At 35.1% G+C, this 27,599-nt stretch overlaps 1 protein-coding gene across 3 annotated transcripts in view; it reads left to right on the top strand.

Annotated features, from left to right (window-relative positions):
- FANCC (FA complementation group C) overlaps positions 1–27,599 on the top strand; it is a 296,231-nt gene that overhangs the window by 130,145 nt on the left and 138,487 nt on the right. For 2 of the 3 annotated variants that reach the window (XM_074205082.1, XM_074205083.1), the window contains 2 exons: positions 309–393; positions 17,630–17,724. In XM_074205082.1, the coding sequence (XP_074061183.1) occupies positions 309–393; positions 17,630–17,724 (180 nt within the window). Of the gene's footprint in view, positions 1–308; positions 394–15,042; positions 15,273–17,629; positions 17,725–27,599 lie in introns of those variants that run through there. The other variant, XM_074205084.1, reaches the window with a different exon arrangement.

The raw sequence follows: 27,599 nt of genomic DNA, 5'->3' as shown, positions 1-27,599 counted from the left end.
TCTAATTGCATGTTACTGTTATGAAATCCTGTTATCTTCAAATTATTTATCTTCTCATAATTTCTAAGAATGAGAAAAATGAAATTAAAATTTTGATATAATTCATGTATTGCCTTAAGGAAATATGTTTCTTGGTTTTAGATGACCTGTTTAAAGGATGAAGTTAGGATAGTTGCCTGAGAGCTTTGCTTTGATTAACATCACAAAGGACCTCATAATAGAAAGTAAAGATTTAAAGCTCATTTTACTATCAGTTTAGTCTACGTGAGATATGTCTTCTTAAGGACTTTTAATATTCCTTTTTACAGGATTTTTCTGTGGCTATTCAGAGATTCCCCTTAATTGGGAAATTGCTGGGAAGGCTTTGCTGGAATCCTTTTGTCATAGGATATGGTAAGACTTTAGAAAGTTATCCTTCTGGAATAAATTTTTGAAGAATTTATTTCTACCAAATTGCAGATTTCTAAATATCATTTAAAATTTTTATAGTTAATCAAAATTCTTTCAATCAAAATTCAGTGGAATTTCCCTTATTAAGCTTCTTTTCAGAGTATAACTTAAAATGTGAGTTGCTTTCGCTGAAGAAGATTCATTATTGTTATTGTGTAATTTTTGGCATAGGAAAGAAACTTTTTTCTCCTTGTATGAGAAAGTTAAATCTTGGACCTATTTCAGTGTCCAGTTTTAGGGTATCTTCTGTTATATCTAATATTGCAATCAACATTTTGTGACTATAAAAATCATACAATAATTATTTCTTTGTTCCTCATTCTACTCTATTTAGGATCATATAATCACAGATTTAGAATTGATAGGGAACTCAGAGGAGTCTAGTTCAAAATCCTCATTTTACAGAGGAGGAAATTCTACCTTAAGAATTGACTTAAGGGTCATTCCCAGATTTTCAGATTCCAGATCCAACTCTCAGGCTGCCTGTTTCATTAAATTATTATGTTTCAATTTTGAAATCCTTACATATAAACACCCCCCTGCAGTTCTTATCGGCCTCTTAGGAGGCATCCTTGCACTTCAGATAAAGTTCTAGAATGATAAGATAGGAGGAGCCATATTAAAATCCAACCTCAGAAATTTTCTGGCTGTGTGATTCTGGGCAATTCACTTAATCCCTCAAACCCATGGTTTCCTCATTTATAAAAAGATGATGATAGTAGCATCTCTCACATGGATTTTGTAACAATCCCATTAGATTTGGCATATTATCCTGTATATAATTTGATTAGGAATGTATGTTTCATGCTAGACTGTGAGCTCTTAGAGGGCAAGAATTGTCTTTTGCCTCTTTTTTTTTTTTGTATCCCCAATGATTAGCACAGGGCCTGGCATAAAACAGGTACTTTAATAAATGCTTATTGATTCATATCAGATAGTACTTTACAAATCATAAAATGTTGTATGCCAGCTATATTACTATTAGTTGCATCTAAAACAAAAAAGAATACTATTAAATGGAACAATGCTGTAGGAGAAGAAATTGCCACAAGATTTGATTCATAGAGAAAATATAAATTTATTTTTAAAGGTTTTAATAAATTAATGGGTAACTTAGTTGATGAGATAAGATTTTTCTTTCTTAAAAATTTATTGATTCCTACTGTCTTTAAAATAGTGATTTCTGGGGATTCCTCATCCCTCACTCCTTTCCTCATTAACTATCACTTTATGACAAAATAGAACAAGAAAAAACTTGACTGGAATAGTGGTTATCTTGACAGTAATAGGAAAATTACTATATTTCCCCATGTATAAGACACACCTTAATTTTGGGACCTGAATTTGAAAAAAAATGTATTACATAAAGTTATTAAACTCAAGTTTTATTCATCATAACATTCATACAACTCATCACTGTCAAAAACTTCCATCCATTAGCCTGTCTTCATCTGTATTTGAAGACGAATCACCATCTTAAATGAGGCTTTGTCTGCTTTCCTGCCTGTGCTCTGGTCTGTGGTTGACCACAAGCACTCCCTGGGTAAGTCTGGGGAGTGGACGCATGCTTAGTCCATTCCATTTCCCATTCCCTGAAGCACCAATTAATTGTGTCCTTTGAAATCAGCAAGAAATCCTTCTTTTTCATTAGCAATTCTCCTTGCCTCCTGCTGGACCATCTTTGTGGACTCAGGAATCCCAATGGCCCTTTGCTCTTCAATCCATCTCTTCAATCCCCTCTCTAAATCAGGCTGTTTTGCTGACTTGCCTCTCATGGCCTTCCTCTGGCGTGATGTTTTGAGTGGCGTTTCTTCTTCCTATATAGCCAGTTCTGGATTGTTTTCTCAGTTGATGGAGGACCAAACTGATGTTCAGCATGATTTTCATTCACTTTTGCAGACTGGATCACTTTGAACTTGAATTCATCACTGAAAATCTTTTCTGAGCCATTTCTGGGCAGAACATGGCAAAACATAACTTAATATACTGGTAACAAATGCAAAACAATGAGCACCAAGATAGCAAGCATGAAAAAAACAGGAAATGCAAGTAAAAAAATCTACCAGACTTTCCCAGTTTTTAGACTTCCAAATTTTTCGAAAAAGAATGAGTCTTATACCTGAAGAAATATGGTAGAAAGTGGGGAGGACTTGGGGAGATAGTAATGAGTTCAATTTTAGACTGGAGTTTAAGACTTAGTTTGGGGTGTCTAATGGACTGTTGGAGGTTAGAGATTAGTTAAACCTTTATGAATCCTTTATGATTTCTCTTTCCTGTTTATCTTTTTGGGTTTTTTTTTTGAATCTTCTATTTGAGAGTCAGATTTTCTATTCAGGTCTTAACTTTGTATCAGAAATGCTTGAAAGTCTTTAATTCATTTTATGTTCAGTTTTTTTCCTAAAGGATTTTACTCAGTTTTGTTGGGTGATTGATTTTTGGTTGTAATTCTAGTTCTTTGCCCTCTAGAATATCCTATTCCAAGCCTTCCAATCTAAATCTGGTTTTACCCCGACAGTGTCTCCTTGATGTTTGTGTTTCTTCTTAGATCCTTGCAATATTTCCTTTGATCTGACAGCTTTGAAATTTGGCCATAATATGCCTGAGAGTTTTCATTTTGGGATCTCCTTCAGGAGGTGATCAGTGGATTCTTTCTATTTCCTAAACTTTTTTTTGCAAGGAAGGCAGTAGGGTTAAGTGACTTGCCCAGGCTCACAAAGCTTGGTAATCATTAAGTGTCTGAGGCTGGATTTGAACCCAGGTTCTCGACTCCAGGATGGTACTATAGCCACTGTGCTACCTAGCTGCCCCTGATGCTTTCTATTTCCATTTTCCCTTTCAGTTTTAGAATATAATAATAATATCATAATGATTTTTTTTGCAAGGCAAATGGGATTAAGTGGCTTGCCCAAGGCCACACAGCTAGGTAATTATTAAGTGTCTAAGACCAGATTTGAACCCAGTTGCTCCTGGGCCGGTGCTTTATCCACTGCGCCACCTAGCTGCCCCGATAATTTCTTGAAAGATGATATCTAGGTGTTTTTTTTATGATCATGGTTTTCTTTTTCTTTTTTTTTCTTATGTATATTTTATTTTTGTATAAGTGATGGTTTTTAAATACATTATTAAAATATTATTGTTTAAGAGTAAACATACACCCTCCCTCCAAAAAAAAAATAGACCCTCATGAGCAATCAAATAAAGGAAAAAATTAAAATAATGATAATGATAATAATAATGATGATGATGATGATGATAATAATAATGGCAGCTAGGTGGCACAGTGGACAGAGCACCTGGAGTCAGGAGTAATAATAATAATAATAATAATAATAATAATAATAATAATGGCAGCTAGGTGGCATAGTGGACAGAGCACCTGGAGTCAGGAGCACCCGAGCTGAAATCCAGCCCCAGGCACCCAACAATCACCCAGCTGTGTGACTCCGGGCAGGCCACCCCAACCCTACTGCCCTGCAAAGACCCCCCCCCAAACCCCCAATAAAATAATATGATGATGATGATAACAATAATAATAATATTAATAATGGTGGCCAGGTGGTGCAGAGAACAGAGCACCGGCCCTGGAGTCAGGAACAGCTGGGGTCAAATCTGGCCTGAGACACCCAACAATCATCTAGCTGTGTGGCCCTGAGCATGCCATCCAACCCTATGTGCCCCACAAACCCCCTCTCCAAAAATAATAATGATAATAATAAAATGTGCTTCAGTCTGTGTTCCAACACCAGCAGCTCTGTCACTGGTGGATCACATTCTTTAGGATAAGTCCATCACAATAGCTACTTCCATATTTTTCCACTGTTTCCATTGCTGATAGCAGCTCCCTCCATTCATACTTCTCCACTATCATACATTATATTTTCTCTCTCCTTTCAATCTATCCCTCTTCTTAAATGTGCTGTAGGGTAGCTGAGTAGCACAGCAGACTGATCACTGGCCCTGGGACCAAGAGGCCCTGAGCCCATATACCACCCCTAAGGCCCAGCAACCACCCAGCCCTGTGGTCCCAGACAGGCCATCCAATTCCAGCCCCTTGCAAGAACTAAATGTGTTATATCTGACCATTCTTCTCTATGGTCCACCTTCTCCTCCATCACCCCTCTTCCCCCGTCCACCTTCTCTTTCTCTTACTCTAGATGTCTATACCCCATTGAGTATATATGCTGTTTCCTCTCCGAGTCACCTCTGATGAGAGTGAGGGTTCCCTCATTCCCCCTCACCTTCCACCCTTCCATATCATTGCAATCACTCATTGTAATTAAAAAAAATCTTATTATATGAAATATCTTTGCCAATTTTACCTCTCCTTTCTCTTATTCCTATTACATTTCCCTTTTAGCCATTGACTCCATATTTACCCTATATTATATCTTCAAATTCAGTTTTCTCCTGTGCTTCATCTATAAAAGCTCTTTCTACCTGCTCTATTAAATGAGAAATTTCTTGTAAGTATTATCAGTATCATTTTTTTATGCAGAAATACATCATCATTAAGTCCCTCATATTTTACCCTTCTCTACTCTCTATGGTTCACCTGAGTCCTGCATTTGAAGATCAAACTTTTTGTTTAGCTCTGGCCATTCCAACAGGAACACTTGAAATTCCCCTGTTTCATTGAAAGTCCATCTTTTTCCCTGGCAGAGGACTTCAGTTTTGCTGGGTAGTTGATCCTTGTTTGCATTCCGAGCTCTTTTGTCTTCCAGAATATTACGTTCCAAGCCCTATGAGACTTTAATATATTTGCTGCTAAGTCCTCTGTGATCCTGACTGCAGCTCCATGATATTTGAATTGTGTCCTTCTGGCTGCTTGTAATATTTTCTTCTTGAATTGGGAGTTCTGGATCTTGACTATAATATTCTTGGAGGTTGTTTTTTTTTTTATCTCTTTCCAGGGGAGATTGGTGGATTCCCTCAATTTCTCTTTTGCCCTCTGCTTCTAGAATGTCTGTGCAATTTTCCTGTAGGAATTCTTTAAAGATGATGTCAAGGCTCTTTTCCCAGGTACTCCTGACTCCAAAGCTGGTGCTCTATTCACTGCACCACCTAGCTGCCCCTGTCATTATCTTTTGATGACATAATAAATTCTTTCTATAATTTGTTGCTTGATCCACTCATTTTTTAAAATGAGGTTACTTAGTTTTCAGTTAGTTTTGGGTCTGTATCTCCCTGGCCCAACATTGCATATGATTTTTATTGCATTATGATCTGAGAAAGATGTATTCACTATTTCTGCCCTTCTGTAATTGATCATTAGGCTTTTATGCCCTAGCATGTGGTCATTTTTTGTGTAATCGCCATGTACTGCAGAAAAAAAAGTGTATTCCTTTCTTTCCCCATTCAATTTCATCTATAATTCTATCGTATCTAAGTTTTCTAACCATCTGTTTATCTCCTTAACTTCCTTTTTGTTTATTTTATGATTAGATTTATCTAAATCTGAGAGCAGGAGGTTGAGGTCTCCCACTAGTAGAGTTTTGTTGTCTATGTCTTCCTGTAGTTCTTTCAACTTCTCCAAGAATTTGGATGCTATACCATTGGATGCATTCATATTTAGTGTTGAAATTACTTTATTATCTATGGTACCTTATAGTTTCCTTCCTTATCTCTTTTAACGTCTATTTTTGCTTTGTCTGAGATAAGGATTGCTATCCCTACTTTTTCACTTCAGCTGAAGCAAACTATATTTTGCTCCAAACTTTTACCTTTCATCTATGTGTATCCCTCTGCTTTAAATGAGTCTCTTGTAAGCAGCTTAATGTAGGATTCTGGTTCTTATTCTACTCTGCTATTCCCTTACATTTTTTTGTTTTGTTTTGTTTTTAGATTTTTCAAGGTAATGGGGTTAAAGTGGCTTGCCCAAGGCCACATGGCTTGGTAATTATTAAATGTCTGAGGCTGGATTTGAACTCGTGTACTCCTTACTCCAAGGCCAGTGCTCTATCTACTCCACCACCTAGCTGCCCCCTCACTTATGTTTTAAGGGAGAATTCATCCCATTCACATTCAGGGTTATAATTACTAACTCTTTATTGCCCTTCATGCTATCTTCTCTGTGTTTTATTTTCCCCTTTTTTCCCTTTGTCCATATTCCCCAGTATTTTGTTTCTGAATACTTCCACCTTCAGTATGTTTGCCCTCCTATATCAACCCCTCCCCTTTCTTTCCCCTTTCCCTTTTCCCCTTCTTCCTTCCCTTCCTTTTGTTGGTTCCCCTTTTTCTCTTCTTCCCTGTCCCCTCCCTCTCTTTTTCCCCTTTTAATACTTGAAAGTTAAGTTTCTTAACTTAAATGAGTGTGTATACTTTAAGCCAGGTCTGATGAGATGAATATTGGGGTGGTTCTTAACGCCTCCCTTCTTCATCTCTGTTACAGTAGGTCTTTTGTACCTCTTAATATAATGAGATTTACCCTATTCAGTCTCTTCCATCCTCCTGTCTCCTTTCTGACCCCCTTTTAAGGAGGTATTATTTTTAAAATATTCTATCTGAGTCACGGAAAAGTCATGAGTGTCCATCACTTTTGACTAAGCATATTCTCTCTAATAGAGTTACAGTTCTTGAGAGTTATTAGTCTTTCTCCCAGGTAGGGATATTGGCAATTTCATCTTATTGGATAAGAGTCTCATGGATAAATTGTAAATGACCATCACTTCTGGCTAAGTATATTCTCTCTAATAGAGATACAGTTCTCAAGACAGTTTCATCTTATTGGATAGCAGTTTTTCTTTTCTTTACCTTTTTTTTTAACCTTTTCATGTGTTTCTTAAGTCTCCTGTTTGATATCCAGATTTTCTATTTAGCTTTGGTCTTTTCATCAGGAAATGTTGGAAGTCTCTCATTTTGTTAAATGTCCATATTTTCCCCTGCAAGAGAAGTCTCAGCTTTGCCAGATAATGGATTCTTGGCTGCGTTCCCAGTTCCCTTGCTCTTCAGAATATCTCATTCCAGACCCTTTGATCCCTTAACATTGATGCATCCATTTCCTGCATAATCCTTACTGTGGCTCCTTGGCATTTAAATTGTTTCTTTCTGGCTGCTTGTAAGATTTTCTATTTCATCTGATAGTTCTGGAATTTGGTGTTTTCATTTTAGGATCCCTTTCGGGAGGGGATTGATGTATTGTATCAATTCTATCAATAACCATTTTCCCCTCAGGTTCCATGATATCAGGGCAGTTTTCTATCACTAAATCCTTAATATTAAACTCCAGGTTTTTTTTCCTCTTCAGTGTTTTCAGGAAGACCTTTAATTCTCAGGTTGTCCTATCTTGATTTTTTCTCGAGGTCTGTCATTTTGCTGATGGGGTATTTTGCATTTTCTTCTATTTTTTTTAATCTTTTGTTTTTGTTTAACAGAATTTTGTTGTCTCATAAAGTCATTGGTTTCCATACATCCTATTTCGTTTTATAGGAGAATTTTCATTTACCTTTTGCAACTCTTTTTCCAATTGGTCAGTTCTATTTTTAGAAGGAGTTTTCCATTTGCCCAAGTATCATTTTGAGAGAATTATTTTTTTTTTTGTTTGCCCAATTGAGGATTTAAGAGAATTATTTTCTTTTTGCATTTGCCCAATGGAGGATCTGAGAGAATTATTCTCATTTTGTATTTGTCCAAATGTATGTTTCCTTTGGCAAGATGATAATTTTCTCTTGAGTTTCTTTTCTCCATTTTTCCAATTTATTTTCAAACTCCATCCTGACTTCTTCAAGGAACTCTTTCTAGGGTGGAGACCAATTCATATTCTCCTCAGAAGTTTTAGATCTCTCTGGGTTAGAATCTATTTCTTCTTAGTATTTCTCCATGGACACCCCTCCTTTTGCTGGTCTTTCTTCATTTTTCTAGGATCTTATGTTGATGGAGGGTCTGGCTCTCAGACTTTTGCTTTTGAAAACCCTAGAGGTTTTGTTCACTTGACTTAGTAATTCCAATGGCCTGTTAGTAGGGGTTGCTGCTTGCTTTCTCTGGGGTATTTGAGGCTCTCCGCAACAGGGTCTGAGTTGATCTTGAACAATGGGCTGGGTCCTGGGAGAGGGAGTTAACCCCCCTTTCAGCTAGTGGACTCTGTTGCCCACACCTGAGCCTCAGGGGGTGGGGAGGGCATTGCTATTTGTTCTGGGAAGAGGGCTCTGCAAAAAAGTATGGAGCTCAGGTCCCTTACCCAGCTGGTCATTTTCTAGGTGTGTTCTGTGTTGGAACTGACCCTCCCGTTGCTCTTCTTCCCCTGGCCAAAGGTTCTGCAGCTAAAGTTTGTCCTTGGACCCACCACTCACCAAAACCTCTGTGGCTGAGGCTGGTCTTTTCACTTTCCCTCTGCTGCTGTGCCTGCGCTTGCTCTCTGTTCTCCACTCCCAGTTCATCCACAGTTCCCTGAGACAGACCTTGTTGGTAGGTGTTCTTCTGGGTTTTCTTTCTGGGTTTTGTTGATCACATTTCTATTAAGAGGTTTCGTTCATGTTATTTTTGAGAGGGGACCAGGTGCACTTAGAACAGTGCCTTTCTTCTCACTGCCATCTTGGCCAGAAGTGTCTGATGTATTCTTTCACTTAACATTTTTGCATTGTAGTTCCATGATATCAGGGTGATTTTCTTTCAAATGATCCTGTTGAGTCTAGGCTTTTTTTTTAATCCTCTATGTGTTCAGGAAGCCCAGTGATTCTTAAGTTGTCTTTCCTGGATCTCTTCTCCCAGTCAGTAGTTTTGCTGATAAGGTATTTTACATTTTCTTCTATATTTTCAATTTTTACGTTTTGTTTAACAGACTCTTGTTGTCTCATGAAGTCATTACTTTCCTTGGATTCTGTTCCTCTTTGTTTAGATAAGAATTTTTTTCATTTACCTTTTACAACTACTTTTCCAATTGATCAATTCTATTTTTAAAGGAGTTTTCCATTTGTGCAATTGTGGTTTTGAGAGAATTATTTTCTTTTTGCACTTGTCCAGTTGTATTTTCCAAGTACTTTTTTTCCCCTTGTTGCAAGGTGTTAATTTTCTCTTGAGTTTCTTTTTCCAATTTTTCCAATTGATTTTTAAGCTCCTGCCTCATGTCTTCTAAGAATTCTTTCTGGGCTGGAGACCAATTCATATTCTTCTCAGAAATTCTAGCTGTCTCTGAGTTAGGGTCTTTGTCTTTGAGGTAACTTTCAAAGAATCTCTCTTTTCACCGACCTTTCTTCATTTTCCTAGGATATTGTGTTGGGGGTGGGGCTGGTTCGCAGATCTTTGGTTTTGAATAAAACTAGAGTCTTTGTTCCCTGGGCTTAGCAACTCCAAGTGATCCAGTCAGTAGGGGGTGCTAGAGGCTTTCTCTGGAGTGTCTTGTGACCTTGATTTGTGGCCCACTCCCTAGGCCTGGGGGAGTGGGGGTTGCTGCAGGGCTGAATTATCCTTGAACAATGTGTGCTGTGCCCTTGGTCTATATAGTTAAACTCCTTATTACTGAGAGAAATCTGCTGCCCACACCTGAGCCTGGTGATGTGGGTGGGTTTACTGTGTTTGCTTTGGGAAGAATTCCTTTCTTTCACAGGGATGGGGTAGGGGGCTCAACTGGAAACACAGGGGTTCTGCTAAAAATACAGGGCATGCAGCCATGGTCTTCCAGGCCAATGAATTGATGTCTAGCTGCTGTGCTGGAGCTTTCCTGCCCACTGCACTGGAACTCTCCCTCCAACCTCACTGGAGCTCACCTGCCTACTTACAGTGCCAAACCTTTTGAACTCTTCAATAACCTAAGACCAGTTTTTTTTTTTAAGGCTTTGGAGTTAGAAGTTTTATGAGTTTATATTTTGATCATCCCTATAACCATTTTCCCCCATTGCAAAAAAAAAAGAAAACTTAAAAAAAGAAAATAATACTGAACAATATTAGTGACATAATCTTTAAAAAAAAAATTTATTTATTTAAGGCAGTGCGCTTAAGTGAATTGCCCAAGGTCACAAAGCTAGGCAATTATTAAGTGTCTGAGGCCAGAGTGGAACTCAGGTCCTCCTTACTCCAGGGCCGGTGCTCTACCTACTGTGCCACCAAGTTGCCCCACTTTTCTCTTTTAATTAAATCTTTTATTTTGTCTGTGATTATGATTACCATCCCTGCTTCTTTTATGCTATAAATACTACTCCTGCTCTTTATTTTTGTGTGTCTTTCATTTTTGCAGTGGTTCCTAAATTTGATAGATTGTTGAATTCAGATTTCTAATCTGTCCATTTCCACTTTATGGGTAAATTTATCCTATTCCCATTCTAAGCAGTCATTACTTTTTGTATATTTTCCCCCTTCCTATTTTTCCTAACTATCCTTCTCACCTCTGTTCCTTCTCACTCCCCTGTTTTACTTTTGCTGATTACCTTACCTTATCCTCTTATTCCTTAACCCTATCCAAGAGTCATTCCCTTAACCCCCCCCCCACCCTATGCCTTGCTTTCTTCTTCTTTCTGAATTTCGAAGATTTATACCCTTCCAATTATATATGTTGTTCCTTCTTTAATCCATTCCAGATTAGAGTAAGGTTCTAGCACTACCCACTCTCCCATTAACTTTTTTTTGAATCATTTTTTTCCTTTTTTTGGCTCATTTGTATGAACTAATTACTCCTTTTTTAATCTCTCCCTACAGTTTTATTTTTTTAGAGTCATCCCATCATACTTAGCTCAGCTCAAACCTTTCTTCCAAATTATCTAAATAATGATAGTCAAAAGAATATTGATATATTTTCACATATAAGAAGTAAGCAATTTATTCTTGAGTCCCTTATAATTAATCAGCCTTTAATGTTTACCTTATATTTCTTCTGTATCATACATGTCAAAATTTCCCTTAAGTACTGCTGTTTTTGTCATAAATGCCCGAAAGTCTTCCAGTTTGTTAAATGTCCTTTTTTTGCCATCAGGATGATTATTAACTTTGCTGATTAAGGTACTTTTAGTTGTAACTTCAGTTCTTTTTGCTCAGTGAAATAGAGTATTTCAAGATCTATTGTCCTTCATTGTAGTAGCTACTTGATCTTGTGTAATCATTATCGTAACTCCATGAAATTTAAATTATTTCTTTTCCTGTTGCTTACAGTATTTTCTGTTTAACCTGGGAGCTTTGAAACTTGGCTAAGATTCTCCTGGGATGGTAGTGATTCAGTGGTGATCGTTCAGGTAGTGATTGGTAGTTTTTTTTCCATATTGCTGCTTTGTATTCTTGTTCTAGAACTTCAAGGCAATTTTCCTTGATAATTTGTTGGAATATTTTATCAAGGTAGTCTGACTGTTCTTAGATTATTTTCCCAATATTTTGGGATTTCTGTGTATTATTTTTCCATATTCTGTTCTCCAGATCGCTTGTTTTTATGTTGAGATGTTTCACTTTTTCTTTTATTTAAAATTTTTTTTTATTATTTTTGATGTTTTCCACTTGCCCAATTCTGGTTTTCAAGGAATTATTTTCTTCCTTAACTTTTTGATTTTCTATTTACAATATGTTGACTTTTTTTCTTTTTTTAAAGATTTTATTTATTTTGAGTTTTACAATTTTTCCCCTAATTCCCTCCCCCACCCCACCCCCCATAAAAGGCAATTTGCCAGTCTTTACATTGTTTCCATGGTATACATTGATCCAAATTGAATGTGACATGAGAGAAATCATAACCTTAAGGAAGAAACATAAAGTAAAAGAGTCAGCAAGATCAGACAATAAGATATCAGTTGTTGTTTTTTTTTCTAAGTTAAAGTTAATAGTCCTTGGTCTTTATTCAAACTCCATAGTTCTTTCTCTGGATACAGATGATATTCTCCATTACAGACAGCCCCAAATTATCCCAGATTGTTGCACTAATGGGATGAACAAGTCCATCAAAGTTGATCATCACCCCCATGTTGCTTTTAGGGTAAATGATGTTTTTCTGGTTCTGCTCATCTCACTCAGCATCAGTTCATGCAAATCCCTCCAGGCTTCCCTGAATTCCCATCCCTCCTGGTTTCTAATAGAAAAATAGTGTTCCATGACATACATATACCACAGTTTGCTATTTCTTTGCCACCACAAACAGGGCTGCTATGAATATTTTTGTACAAGTGATGTTTTTGCTCTTTTTCATCATCACTTCAGGGTATAGGCCCAGTAATGGTATTGCTGGATCAAAGGGTATGTACATTTTTGTTGCCCTTTGGGCATAGTTCCAGACTGCTCTCCAGAAAAGTTGTGTAAGTTCACAGCTCCACCAACAATGTATTAGTTTGACTTTCATTTCATAATTTTCTTGATTCTTCTGGATTGTCTTATTCCCCCCCCCCCCCATTTTTTCCTTGTTCTTTTTATTGAATCTTTTTTGGTGCTTGGAGTCATTTGATGTTTTTCATTGAAGAAGGATGTATGTTTTCCCTCCATTATCTTCCTCTGGATATGAACTCAGATCTTCTCTATCCCCATAGTTACTGGTTCTTTCTTCTTCTCTTATTCATTTTTTTTGAAATTTATTTTGTTTTGTTTTTAGCATCTATTAGAATAATCAAATACTACTCCCTAGGTATGAGAACTGATACCCTAAACTTCAGGTCCTGCTTATGGTTATTTTCTCAGGTCTGACCTGTGACCCAGTTTTGGGGTCTCTTCTCCACCTTTAAGCTACAGTTTAGTCCCCTAGCCACACTGTTCTGCAAATGATTTTGATGCCTACAATCCCTCAACAGGCTGCAAACTACAGCCATCCCCTCTGCCCTGGAACTGAAACCAAGGATTTTGTTCTTCAAACATACCAGGGGGCAGCTAGATGATACAGTGAATAGAGCCCCAGCCCTAGAATCAGGGGGTCCTGAATTCAGATCCAGCCTGACACAATACTTAGCTTGTGGCTTTGGGCAAGTTACTTGACTCCATTGCCTTGCAAAAACAACAAAAAAAATTTCTGTCCTATCCATAAATGCTTTTCTCAATAATGTATTCACTTGAAACTTATTGAAGTATAGTGTAAAATGGTTTTCTATAATTTGGAACTATGGCCAAAGATCAATCAAACTATGCATATCCTTAATTATTAAGTGTCTGAGGCTGAATTTGAATTCAGCTCCTCTTGAATCCAGGGCGGGTGCTGTTCCATTGTTCCACTTAGTTGCCCCTTTAACAGGAATTCTTTTTTTTTAAAGAAATAATTTACTTATTTTGAATTTTACAATTCCCCCCAATCTTGCTTCCCTCCCCCTACCGCCCACAGAAGGCAGTCTGTTAGTTTTTACATTGTTTCCATGGTATATATTGATCTAAGTTGAATGTGATGAGAGAGAAAACATATCCTTAAGGAAGAAATATAAAGTATAAGAGACAGCAAAATTACATAGTAAGATAACAGTTTTGTTTTATTTTTTTTTTAAATTAAGGTAATAGTCTTTGATCTTTGTTCAAACTGTACAATTCTTTCTCTGGATACAGATGGCATTTTCCATCACAGATACCCCAAAATTGTGCCTAGTTGTTGCACTGATAAAATGAACAAGTCCATTAAGGTTGCCAATCACCCCCATGTTGCTGTTAGGGTGTGCAGTAAAGAACAGGAATTCTTAACAGAAAAAGGGAGATATAGATTATCAAAGGAATAAAATACATAATTCTTTATTTCAAGAAATTGTGAATTTTTTTTGTTTTGCATAAACAAGATCAGTCCATTTAAAATGAAAAGGGAAATAGTCAATGGGGAAAAATTTTTACTGAAAATATGTCATAAAGTTCTGATTTCCAAAATATTTTGAGATTGATAAAAATATGCAAAAAAGAGCAATTGTCCAATAGATAATTAATTTCAGAAACATGCTTTAAAAGGGAAGAAATACTATTAACACACATATGGGAAAAAATACTCCACATCACTAGTCATAAGGGACATGCAAATTTATACAACTTAGAGGTTCTGCTTTAACTAATCAGATTTCCATAGGTGACAAAGGAAGAAAATTACAGTTGATAGGGGACTTTGGGAGGACAGATATAGTAGTGTACTGTTAGAGAAGCTGTGAATTAATTCATAGCATTGTGGAAAGCATTTTTAAACTTGTATCTCAGAGATCAGTATATTCTGTGTAACTTTGACACTGAGATACCCCTATTAGGCATATTACCTCAAAAGAGAAAAAGAGATAAGGCCTAGTATTTATAGCAGCACTTTTTTCTCCTAGCAAATAACTGAAAACAATGTATGTGCTCAAAATTAATTAAATTAGGATAAATTCTATATTGTTTTAAGAAATAACAAAAAGATTTAGAGAAATCTGTGAAGACAGATATTTAATGCAGAATGAAATGGGCAGAACAGAAGAATTCTTTATTCATTCATTCATTCATTCATTTATTTATTAGGTTTTTGCAAGGCAAACGGGGTTAAGTGGCTTGCCTAAGGCCACACAGCTAGGTAATTATTAAGTGTCTGAGACTGGATTTGAACCCAAGTACTCCTGAGTCCAGGGCCGGTGCTTTATCCACTACGCCAGAAGAATTATTTGTACAGTGATTGCAGCATCAGTCACAATGGAAAACAATTTTGAAAGGCACTTTAGAACTTTGAGCAGTGTAGTGACCCTTCATAACTTCAAAGAATTGAAAAGGAAGCATGCCTACCACAGGGCGATAAACTCAGTGCAGGATGAGACACATTTTCAGACAGTTACTAATTTTTGTAGCTAGTCTTATTTATTACAAAAGAAGGACTTTTTATTTGGGAATAGGGAGAGTTGTGGCTTAGAAACTGGGGAATGTTCTAGTGTTGCCAAAAAACCAAAACAGAGCACATTTAAAATATATGCAGAAGAAAACAAAAGTTCTGAAGAAAAGTAAGACAGTAGGTCAGTGTTTCTAACTTTATGTTAAATTTAACAAATTTTTTTTAAAGAAATACAGTTTGATAGATTATTGGTATAGAATTCTTTTTCTCAACATTTCTATTTCATAGTTTAAAAAAATTTTTAAATGAAAAAGAAGTCAATCATTTACCTCCTTTGAGTCTCAAGTTTCCTCTGGGTTCTAAATGGGACTTGTTATTTCACTGCCATAGGGACTCATAGGTGAAATAACTCCCTTTTTCAGTGATGACCAGTTCTTTTTTTTTTTCTTTTTTCTTTTTAGGTTTTTGCAAGGCAAATGGGGTTAAGTGGCTTGTCCAAGGCCACACAGCTAGGTAATTATTAAGTGTCTGAGACCGGATTTGAACCCAGGTACTCCTGACTCCAGGGCCGGTGCTTTATCCACTGTGCCACCTAGCTGCCCCGATGACCAGCTCTTTCTCTGCACCTTAAAGTCTAGAGAGTTGTCTCTAGGCAACTTAGAATTGTAGATTTAAACAACTTTGAAGTTCTGTATTAAGAGGTTAAGTGACCTGCCTAGGATCACAGAGTCAAGACTTCAACCTGAGTTTTCCTGGCTTTGAGGCTACTGTACTTTGCTGACACATTTATCCATAAAATGGAAAATTTATTATCTACAATACCTCTTTTATAGGGTTTTCTGTAGGAAAGCATTTGAGTTATACCTAGTTTCACCTATTCTGCACAAGAAGAGATAAAAGCCCATGTCTAAGTTATTGTTAAAATTTTTGTACTTAACTTTTGATGTTGATTTCTCCCAAATTCACAAATCCTTTAGATTTTTTTGAATCAAAGAATCATGAATTTTGAAGAAACATCTAATATAATCTTTTGTATTGGAAAGATCATATTTTTTTAAAGTGTGCATATATTTTCGGTTTTAGCATTTTTAATAACAATGGTCAAAAGTGCAATCTTGCCCAAGTTAAAATATGTCATCTGTAGAAAAAAGTTAATTCAGTGGCCATACATAGTAGTGGTCTCATACAGAATTTTATGACTTAATCTGAGAAATTCATCTATTTATTATAAGTGACTTTATCTTCTTAACAGATTGTTATTTTTCAGATAAATCAAATCAATACCATATCTCAGAAAATTTGTGAAGTGATAATCACTGGTCCTGTAATTTGCCTCCAAATTTGGAGGTGCTAGAGGCACCTTCCTAGGCAAAGGCTCAACCATATCTCATTCCCTTTTTCTGTAAAGCCTTCGGTAGCCTTTCAGCTGTTATTCATAGGAAATATTCAAATTCTGTCAGGTAACTGTTAAGCCCTCTTCAGTCTTAACTCTAGTATACTTTTCTAGCTTTATATTATTCCCCTTAATCTCCTGTAAAACTTCAGCTGAGCCAGAATATTCTTTGTTTCCAGAACCCTTAGAATCTTTGCATCATAGATAAATGATGAGAAGAAACCTTAGGGTCATGTAGTTTAACTTCCTTAGTTTATAGATAAAGATAAAGTGACTTGTCCAGTGTTACACAGGTATTAAGTGGCAGGGCCAGGATTCAAACTACATTATGATGAGAAGTTCAAGCTCAAAGCTCTTTCCACACCTGTTGTCCTGTGGCTTTGCAAAAGCTGTTCTTCACATCTAGATTTCATTCAGTTCTTATTTCTTACTCTTAAAATACTTATCTCCCTTAACTTAAGTGCCACTTACTCCATTAAGCTATTCCCAATTTTCCAATTGTTAGTGTGACTCCTTCCTCAAATCACCTTGATTGTAAAAAAATATGAACTGAAAAATCATTAACAAATATGAACATTACCATAAATAAAAGATCAGAAAATAAGAATTGTACTTGAAAAATCTCTTATATATGGCTTGTTCTTTTTAACATATTTTAAAATTACCATGTTACTATTAGCATTATCCTGCTTTTTATTGTTTCCTCTACACTCCATCTTCTGGCTCATTTCTTGTGCAGTTTTGAATTGTTTGGAGTAGCTTATTTCTCTGATTTTTATTGTGAAATATGTAGAACTAGGATTTTCTGCCACCTTTCATTGTGCCATTTTAAGTCAGGATAATGGTTTTCAAGATAATCATCTAAATATTTGGCATCTTAAAATATCAGAATTAGAAATAGTGGCTATAATTACTTTTAAAACATTGGTTATGACTGAAAGGAAAGTACCTACCTAAAAACTGCACTTAAACATATATATCATATGAAATAAAAAAATTGAAAGCAAAATATCACATACAATCTTGAGTTTTCTGTAAATTTGGAATAGTTAATTTTTCTTCAGGTAACTAAAAAATATTTGGCTCTAATTATTGTGAGTCTGCTGTATGTTAAAATCTACCTTTCTTTATTTTCCTTTCTGCAGATGAAAACCAGAAAATTTTAATGTGGTGCTTATGTTGCCTCTACTGCAGTGAACCACAGAACCCTATAGAATTGGAAGCTAACATCTGGATAAGAGTAAGAGGATGAATCCTTTTCTGAATCACTTTAAATTAAACTGAAAATTTTAAAATTCTTGATTATATCATTTCAGAAACTACCCTAAACAATTCTTGTTAAAGCATTTGTAGTAGCCATAGCTTGCCACAATGATGGCTTTAAAAAATTAACTTTGGTTTTTGCTTACCATAAAGTTCTTAAAACTTTTATCTACAGTGATAAATGTTTCTTGCTACTCACAATCTAAAGTTCAGCTGCTTGGAGAAACTTTAATTTCTTTTTTTTTATTTCTTTTTTTATTAAAGATTTTATTTATTTTGAGTTTTGCAATTTTTTCCCCAATCTTACTTCCCCCCCCACAGAAAGCAATTTGTCAGTCTTTACATTGGAGAAACTTTAATTTCATAATGAATTTCTACTTTATTCTTGCTAGGAAACAAACCATCTCTCTTCTTTTCTTTTTAGAGTACGTGGTGGTTTCACCCCCTTTCATAAATATGTCAGTATTAAAAGAAAAATTTTAATATTTCACAGAGAGTCAAAGTTGGTATTAAATCCAGTAACTTTACACACTAGCACCTGATTTCTTCTCAGAAATTATCCATATATTTGAGAAGGTAGTGTTCTTCCCTGAATTTTATGCCAGCATCATAGGTTCCTACCTCACTTATTTATTTGACTGCCTTTAGCTCTTCCACTTCTTCCCTTGATCAGTACTAATACATTGGAAAGGTACTTTAGACCAAGCTGAGGCTTCTAATATCATAGCAAATTAATTGTCTTTTCTAGTGTCTCAAGTCATCTAGGTGGCAAAGTAAATAGATAGGGCACTAACCTTGAGCAAGAAGACCTCAGTTTGAATTTGACCTCAGGCACGTAATAGCAGTGTAATCTTGTGTAAGTCATTTAACTTCTGTCTGCTTCAGTTTTCTCTTCTGCAAAACACTGATAATAATATAATGGCACTTACATATCTCCCAGGTGTGGGGATCAAGTGAGGTATTTATAATCTGCTTAGCACGGTGGCTGGCATGTAATAGATGCTAAATGAATCCTATTATTGTTACCATTTCTCATGAAATGATGACAATGACTGGAACAACGACTTCTAGTCCTAGTAGTAACAACTACTACTACTACTACTACTACTACTACTACTACTACTACTACTACTACTACTACTACTGATACCACTAAGAGCACTCTTATCTCTGTCAGGAGACATGTCTGGAGACATGTTGGTCATTGCATTGATCAGAATTCTTAAGTCTTTCAAAGATCGAATAAATTGTTCTTCCAGTTCTGTTGATTTCACTATGAATCAGTTTATATTGCTAAAAATTTTTTTGAAATCTTTTTCCATTTGTAACTATGCAAAAATATTCTATTACATTGATATGTCACAGTTTGTTCAGTCATTCATCAATTTTCTAAGTTACAACCTAAGGCATATCTTTAGATTCTAGTTATTTTCCCCTGCTGCTTTTATTCCCCACCCCAACCCCACCCCCTGCCAACATCAAAGTTTTTTTGCTTGAGACTTTCTTTCCTTATATCTCCTTTCTTAACCCATTCCTCTCCTACCCTTATTTTTTGACTTGTTCAATTTGATGTATTTCTGGACTAATCCAAAGTTCCACATTATCTTCAAAATAGTTGGATTAGTTTGCAACTCCACCAACAATGAATTAATGTCCCAATCCTTCCACAACCTCTCCAACATTGATCATTTTTCCTTTTTGGCATCTTAGCCTCACATCATAGGTGTGAGGTGATACTTCATAGTTGTTTTAATTTGTATTTCTCTAATCACTAATGATTTGGAGCATTTTTATATGACTTTATATAATTATACTAAATATATATATATATATATATATATATATATATATATATATATATATATAATTTCTTCATTTGAAAACTGCCTGTTCATATCCTAATGGGGAGTGTTTTTTGGTCTTTTGTATTTATTTTAGTTGTCTATATATATTTGGATACCAAATCCTTTGCATAGAGATTTGAAACAAAACAGTCTGACAGAAATTAAGTTTAATCCAAATCTTATATCATATTCCACAATAAATTAAATATGCCTCAGCTATTTAACTTCTTTGTTTCTTTAAGGATCACTTCCCAATTGAATCTATACACATATTTCATTTGATTTGGTAGATTAATCACCAAATATTTTTTTATTTTGAATGGAGTTTCCCTCTATATTATTTCCACTGAATTTAGTTGTTATTATATAGAAATATTGTGCTTTTGCTTTTGTGGGTTTATTTTGTAAATCACAGCATTGCTGAAGCTACTGCTTCAATTATCATTGTTTCTGATTCCCTAAGATTTTCAGACTTAACCATCATGTCATCAGCAAATAAGGAGAATTCTGTCTTCTCTGTCTATTTTTAAATCTTCAATGCTTTTTCTTATTGCTAGTTTTTCTACAATCCTATAAAGTAATAATGGGGAGAGGGGAATCATTTCTTTGCTCCTTTATATTAGCCAAGGCAGCTAATTTCATAAAAGTAGTTTGATAGAGTGCTTTCTTTCTCAATTTTTGAGAAAAATTTGGGTGATATTGTTACTAATTATTCTTTAAAATTGTTAGATTTCTCATGTAACCAGGAGTTATTTCCTTTATTAATTCCTTTAAAAATATTTGTTTCCTTGGATTAATTAAGATCTTTATTTGGACACTCACTGGATTATTTGAAATCTTTATTTGGTTTTCTGGTTGCTTTTATATTTTACACTTTTGAAAAGTTTCCATTTTTATGTTTCTGATTTTGTTAGCTTATAACTGTATAGCGAGTTCTAATTTTTTTTCAGATTTTGTTGTGATTTTCCTGTGTTCATTTGTTATTCTAGCGAATTGATTTTGTTTTCTTTCTAATCAAATTGACTAAAGATTTATCAATTTTCAAATTGCCAGCTTTTAATTTTATCTTTTCCCAATATACATAAGGTATTGATAAAATCTAATTTCTGCCAAACTGCTTTCCATTTTTCCAGCAGTTTTTTCCTTTGTAATTTGTTTTACATTGTATCAAACATAAGTTTTTGAATTCCTTATTTTGGACTTTGCTTTGTCTGGTCTGTTTCATTGACCTATTTCTCCATTTTTTAATCAGTACCAAATTTTCATGACTGCTGCATTATTTTAAAATTTGAGGTCTAGGGGCGGCTAGGTGGTACAGTAGATAGAGCACTGCCCTAGAATCAAGAATACCTAAGTTCAGATCTGGCCTCAGACACTTAATAATAATTACCTAGCTGTGTGGCCTTGGGCAAGCCACTGAAAACCTAAAAAAAAAAAAAAAAAAAAAAAAAAATGAGGTCTAGAACTGCTATTTCATTTTTAGCCCTAATTCTTTTAATCATTTCCCATTATATTCTAAAGTTTTTGTTTTTCCTTATGATTTTATTATTGCATAATCAAATTCAATAAAGTTTCTCTTGGTAATATCATTGGAAGGAAGTAGTTATGTGATACATTTTATAGACAACTCTGGGTTTGGAGGCAGGTAGACCTGAGTTTCATCTGTGGCTTCAGATATTTAATAACTATGAGACCCTGGGCAAGTCCTTTAATTGCTGTCTGCCTCAGTTTCCACAACTCTAAAGGGGATGATAACAGCTCCTACTTCATACTGGGGTGTTTTGAGGATCAAATGAGATAATAGTTGTAAAGCACTTAGCAAGTAGGAGGTACTGTATAAATGCTTATTTCCCTGTTCTTTTAATAGAGCATTAAAAGGTATAAATTAATTTTGATAGTATTGTTGTTTTTATTTTATTGGCTCAGCCTAACCAGGTCCCAATGACTATACCTTCAGCTATTTATTTCCTTAAGAAGCACTCTAATAAAATTAATAATTGTCTTTTCTGGGCTTTGGTAGATTGTTTCCCGATTATTTTATGCATTTGTAGTTATTTAAAAATGGAATTTTCCTTTCTATTTTTTGTTTTGCAGGAATATAATTTCTAAATATAAATAAGAAAATAATCATATTTAGAAATTATATTGCTGCAATGTTTCTGAAACTATTGTTTTAATTAGTATATTTGCTGATTCCCTAAGATTTTCCAGTTAATAATGTCGTATCATTAAGAAATAGGTTTAGTTTTATCTTTTCTTATTTTAAACCTTTAATGACTTTCTTTTGACTTATTACTGTTAGTGCTGTTTCTAGAACTAAATAAAACGCTTGTGGGAAGAGTATGCATCCTTGTTTCATTCCCATATTTATTGGAAAGCATTCCAGTATATCTTCATTGCATGTGATCTTTCTGGTCTTAAATGCGGCTTATGATATTATAAAAAAGGTCCTTCAATGGCTTTACTTTATAAGGTTTTTTTAACAGAAAGGAGTACTATATAGGTCTCTTTGCTATCCATACATGATCAGTTATCAGTACAAGATCCATGTGGTGCTGAGAAGTAAGTATATTCTTTTGCAATTCCATTTAGAAAGCACTAAAACTCTAGACTCTAGTTTTCCAGGAATTTCTTCAGTTCCATATTTTCCCCCTTTGCTAATCTTTCTTTTAGACTTCTCCAATTCTCTGAGCTAATTAGTAAAATCTCTTGTCTCTGTTGTGTTACTTTGTCTTCTTGTAGCTCCAAGAGTTTCCTGTATGAATTTGAATACTAAGCAGTCTATAACTTAGGATTTTTTTTTTACTGATACTGATTTATTGTGTGTGATGCCTTTTAGCATGTTTGCTTTGTTGTTTAAATTTATTTATTTTTTAAATACTTCCCTTTTCCTTTGTTAGCAAGTTTGTAACTAACTTTTTTAGATTCACTTGATGCATAGTATATTTTTTCCATCCCTTCAGTTTTATCTTGTTTTTTTAATGTTTCTCATAAGCAATAGATTATAGAATTTTGTTTTCTTATACAATTAATTACTTTTTGATTTTTATTAGGTTTTTTTAATCCATTCACATTTAATGTTGGGACACTTAGATTCATATTTTCCTCTTTCTTTTGAGGTTACGATTTTTTCTCCTTTTCTTCTGATTAAACACAATGCTATTTCTTCAGTTACTTTATTTTAATCTTTTTAAGGTGACCCTATTCCCACTTGTTCTCTCTCCTTTAACTGTCCCTGCCTCCCCTTCTCTCCTATACCATTTATTACCTCTTTCTCATTGGAATTTTGCTTATTACTTCCTTTTTTACTTCTTTTATCTGGCTATCTCATTCCCTTCTTCTCCCAGTTAATCAAGTATATTCCTTTTTCCTCTCCTCCTTTAATTAATAATTTTTATTAACTTTTGTGTCCCTTTCCAGAGAGAATTTTCATATTCATTATCTTTATTATTCATTTTCTCTTTCTGTCTTCTCTAGATCCTTCTCTTTCTGTCTACTCTAGATCCTTTATATTTAGGTTTATGATTCCATAAACTTATTTAGTCTCTATTCTCTACATTCCTCATAAAATCCAATCTTCTGAAGTATTTGTTTTGTGCTTTTCCCTCTAAGCACTTTCTACAAACTACTTTGTAATGCTTGATTTATGGATTCCCATTTTCCAATTTGCCTTCCTCTGGAAAAATACTAATTTCTTCAGGTGACATAAAGGACATTACTGATGTTTGGAATCTCTCCTCCCCCTCCCCCTCCATTGTGTAATCCCCTTTCTAACCTATACCCTTCCCTCATCATTTTCCTTCCTATTTGCATCAAAATCTCCTCTCTGAGAGCATGCCGTTCCACTCACCCAATTGCCTCCTGGAATTCCAACCCTTCACCTTCCCCTTCCCCTCACCCTTACACACACACACACATACACACACACACACACACACACACACACACACACACACACACACATCTCTCAAGCAGATAGGTCTTTTCAAGGATCAAATTCTAACCAACAACATATACTACGTTGCCTCCATGTTCTTTCACTAAACATTTCTCTTCTCCTATAAGAGAATTCATCAGAGTGGCTCGGTGGCGCAGTGGATAGAGCACCGGCCCTGGAGTCAAGAGTAACTGAGTTCAAATCCGGCCTCAGACACTTCAAAATTACCTAGCTGTGTGCCCTTGGGCAAGCCACTTAACCCCATTTGCCTTGCAAAAAAAAATGAAAAAAAAAAGAGAATTCATCAGTGCATTCCCCTCCCATCACCTAAGCCAAGACTTTCTTTCCTCAAATCTGTTTTTAATCCTTTTACCCTCTTCTTCCCACATTCCCCTGCGAATTCTTCTCTTCTTGGGAGTCCACAGAGATAATTTCATCTCTAACTCTTGATTTCATCTAGGCACATCAAGCATTCTTCTCTTTCTCCTCTCCCCATTCAATCCACCTTCTCATTTCCCACCATTGACTCATCCTGATTTCTGTTTTCATCCTAGTCTCCATGTGTATATTTAAAAAAAGTTTCTTACTGATCTTTCTACTTTGACTCTGTTGCTACTGATGTCCTTGGCTTCTGATTTCATTTTCCTTCCTACATTTCTATTGTCTAGGATGTTTGAGATCCAAATAATCTCATCAGGTCTTTCTTTCTAAGAATATTTCATATGCTACCTAATTATTGAATATAATTTTTTTTAACTTGTAGTTTACCTCACATTTGCTCATTAGATCAACCTGGGCAGCATCCCAAAATAATTGTTCTTGGTAACACATTTTTCTATTTTCTCTTCTGTTTTCTGGTAAGTGCACAATAGTTTTGTGCTATTCCAATATATTGTTCCTTTATTTTTGAAGGTCTTTCTCCTGGTTTCTTAAAGAGTTTGTTGTTTCAGAATTGGATTGTTAAATTTAACCACTTTGTATTTTGGAGTTTTCAGCCTTAGAAATTTTTGGGGTTTTTTTGGAAGTGATCTATGAAGTCTTTTAATTGGTTATTTACTTTTCTGTGTTCAGAAATTCTGCTCAGTTCTCTTGTATTATTTTATTATTTCTTGTATTGTGACATTCAGGATTTTTTTAATTTGCTATATTCTTCTGGAAGAATTAAAATCCTTAGTTTGTCTCTATACACCCGACCTTCAAGATCAACATGTTTTTCTTGAATTGAGAGCTTTATTTTCTGGAAATGTTATTACTTTTCCCCTTCTCTTTGATTGTCCTTTACTATTGCATTCCTGATTAACTGTTCTCTCTTTTGTCTTTTGTTGTTTGTTTTTGGTGAGACTTGCCAACACAGGTTAAAGTTTTTTTATTCTACCAATTATTTCTTCTGTGTGTGTATTTTAAATTCTGCTCTCATAATTTTCATTTTTTGAAATCCACTTAAGAACATGTGATTACATATTCTCTTTAAATTTCACAGGGTTTTCTGTCTCACCAAATAATCAGTCATTTTCCTTTGTTTTGAAGTTTTTATTCATAGATTCTGAAGTAGTTTACTAGATACAGAGGCCTATTTCTTCCTGGTATAAATGTTTTCATTATTAAGTTATTAATGTTTAAGATTTTTGAGTTTTCTTCCTACCAAATTCTTCGGTAATTTTAATCCCTTCTCCCTTCTTAATTTCCCCTCTTGCTCCCTGACTCCTTCCCTTCACTTATTGGTTTCCCTGGGAACTAGATTTGTAAGCTTCTCAGTCTTCTCCCACATTAGATGATTTATAGTTCACTGGCCTGCATCTTTGTCCCAAAGGGCTTGGGGATTATGAAACTGGTCACAGCTAGATATTCTGGACTCTTTTCCTCTGTCTTACTAGATAGTCCTGCAAACTTCCCGCACACCCTGTCCCATTCTCTCTATTCTCTGGCCCAGTAACAGTACTGCTTCATTGATGCTGCTGAAGCTGGAAAGGATTTCTGTAGAGTTTGGATCTCCCAGGTTTTTGGTTTGGGGAGGAAAGCTGGATATAACATTGAACTCAATTTCAATCTCAGACATGAACTCTGCACTCTTTTTATTCCTCTACTATCCTGCAGGAATATTTTATATCACAGAGTGCTGTCAACCCTGGCACTGAATCTCCAACAGTCTTCCTCAATCTGGAATCAGGAACTCCAGGAAAAAAAGAGGGTCCATTGGTGTGTGGCCTTGTGTTTTATTGCAAACAGATGGATAGGGTCAACTAGTGTAGCCTCATTGCTCTTAGTATGGTAGGTAGGAGAGAAGGGATGATTTGATGAGCTCAAGACAAGGTTACTCTATCTTTGTTTTTTAACTTTCTTTTTGGTTGCTGGTATATCCCCTAAACCATGGAAACAGCTGAAGTGGATAATCTCTCTTTTGGAGAGATTACAGAGGTTGTCTGGATCAGAGAAAATGTCTAATCCTCTATATTGTTAGTTTCATTATGCCAAAATAAATCTGATATCCTTTTGCATCTTTTTTCTGCATTGCTTCAACTATTCTGGAACAGAAATAGTCACCATTAAAGATTTGGAAGTTGAAATAATCTTAGAAATCATCTTCCAATTCAGTGGTGTCCAAAGTATGTTTGACTAAGTAATGAGGTCAGTGATGCGTTGTAGTCCACTCTCTTCTTACTAACCAGTCATATACTTTGCTCCCAGTATGTCTTCTGTCTTCCCCCAGTACTGCACTGCTTCTCACCCTCATTACTCCCTACTTAAACAGCTGTGGAGACTATCACTTCCTCATTTTCAGAACCAGGTTTTGACCCCCGAGAGAAGATAGAAACCAACTGCTACTTGGGCACCCACCACAGCAGTTTTATAGATGCTAGCCCTAGTCCTTCCTTTCTTGTTTATACCCTTCTTCCCCCTAGATTACTTCATTATGGTAGTTTGAGTAAGTCACATAGAATGAAGAGGTGTAGCAAGGTTGTGGCTTCAATACTTATTTCATTTGTTTTCTTTCCCCAAAACTTTTCTCCCTTCTGAAGTTCCTTTCTTTCTGTCTTTTTGGTCATTCAGTGTTTACAACTTCAGAATAACCTTCATTTCTCATACTTCTTCCTCTTCCATAATCTTATCGATTTACCTATTATTTGTTCTTCCTCCACTGTATCTTTGGAATCCTCCTCTCTACTCATATCATTACTATTCTATAGGTCCTTCATCTCCTTTTTCCTGAACTATCTTGATCTCTTTGCCTTTTGACTTTTTGATCTGTTTGCCTAATCTCTTCTTTCTGTAATTTGTCCTTTATATAGCTTCATAAACTATTTCCTAAAGTATAGGTGTGATCATATTATTCCTGTGTAGTAAAGATGAGTGGTTTCCTATTGACTCTAGAATCAAATGTAATTTTTTCATACTTTTTAATAGTTTATTTTTATGCTATTTTTCCTGATATATATATATATATATATATACAATTATTAATGTAAAAGTAAATATATAGGGAAAAGGATAGCATTATACATTTATTTCATTGATAAAAGAACATTTCCTCTTGTGCATATCACCACATTTTCTTTTTTTTTTTATATCACCACATTTTCTACAAATTATAAACTTAAAGTGCTTTTTAGAGCAGTGGAATCAAACTCAAATGTAAACAGATCCCTTGTGGGCATGGATGCCATGAGATTGATACCACTGGTCTAGAGCACTGAAGTTATGTTCTTAAAATTTCTGACTTGCCCAGAGTCACAATTCTCTAATTGTGTTCTAGAGATCCCTCATGCCCTTTCAGGGCATCCAAAAAAGATCATAGTAATACTAATATGTTTTAATTTCTACTTTGGTAAATATTATAGATATTAACCACATAAACAAAGGTCTTTGGTATCCTTAATTTCTGAGAATGTAAAGGGGTGTTTAGAATAAAAATGTTTAAGAATTACTATACTATACAATGCCTCTAATGGAATAGCTATATAATTTATAAATAAATATAGAAATGTTTAATTAATATATACATATTGGAGGGTGTGTTCAGCATCTTTTTTTAACTAATGGAGAATGTGGAATACATTTGACTTCTCTTAAGTT

Source organism: Macrotis lagotis, chromosome X (assembly GCF_037893015.1).
Source record: "Macrotis lagotis isolate mMagLag1 chromosome X, bilby.v1.9.chrom.fasta, whole genome shotgun sequence".
NCBI lineage: Eukaryota > Metazoa > Chordata > Mammalia > Peramelemorphia > Peramelidae > Macrotis > Macrotis lagotis.
The sequence above is the reverse complement of the archived record's forward strand: the minus strand, read 5'-3'. Positions and strand labels throughout refer to the sequence as shown.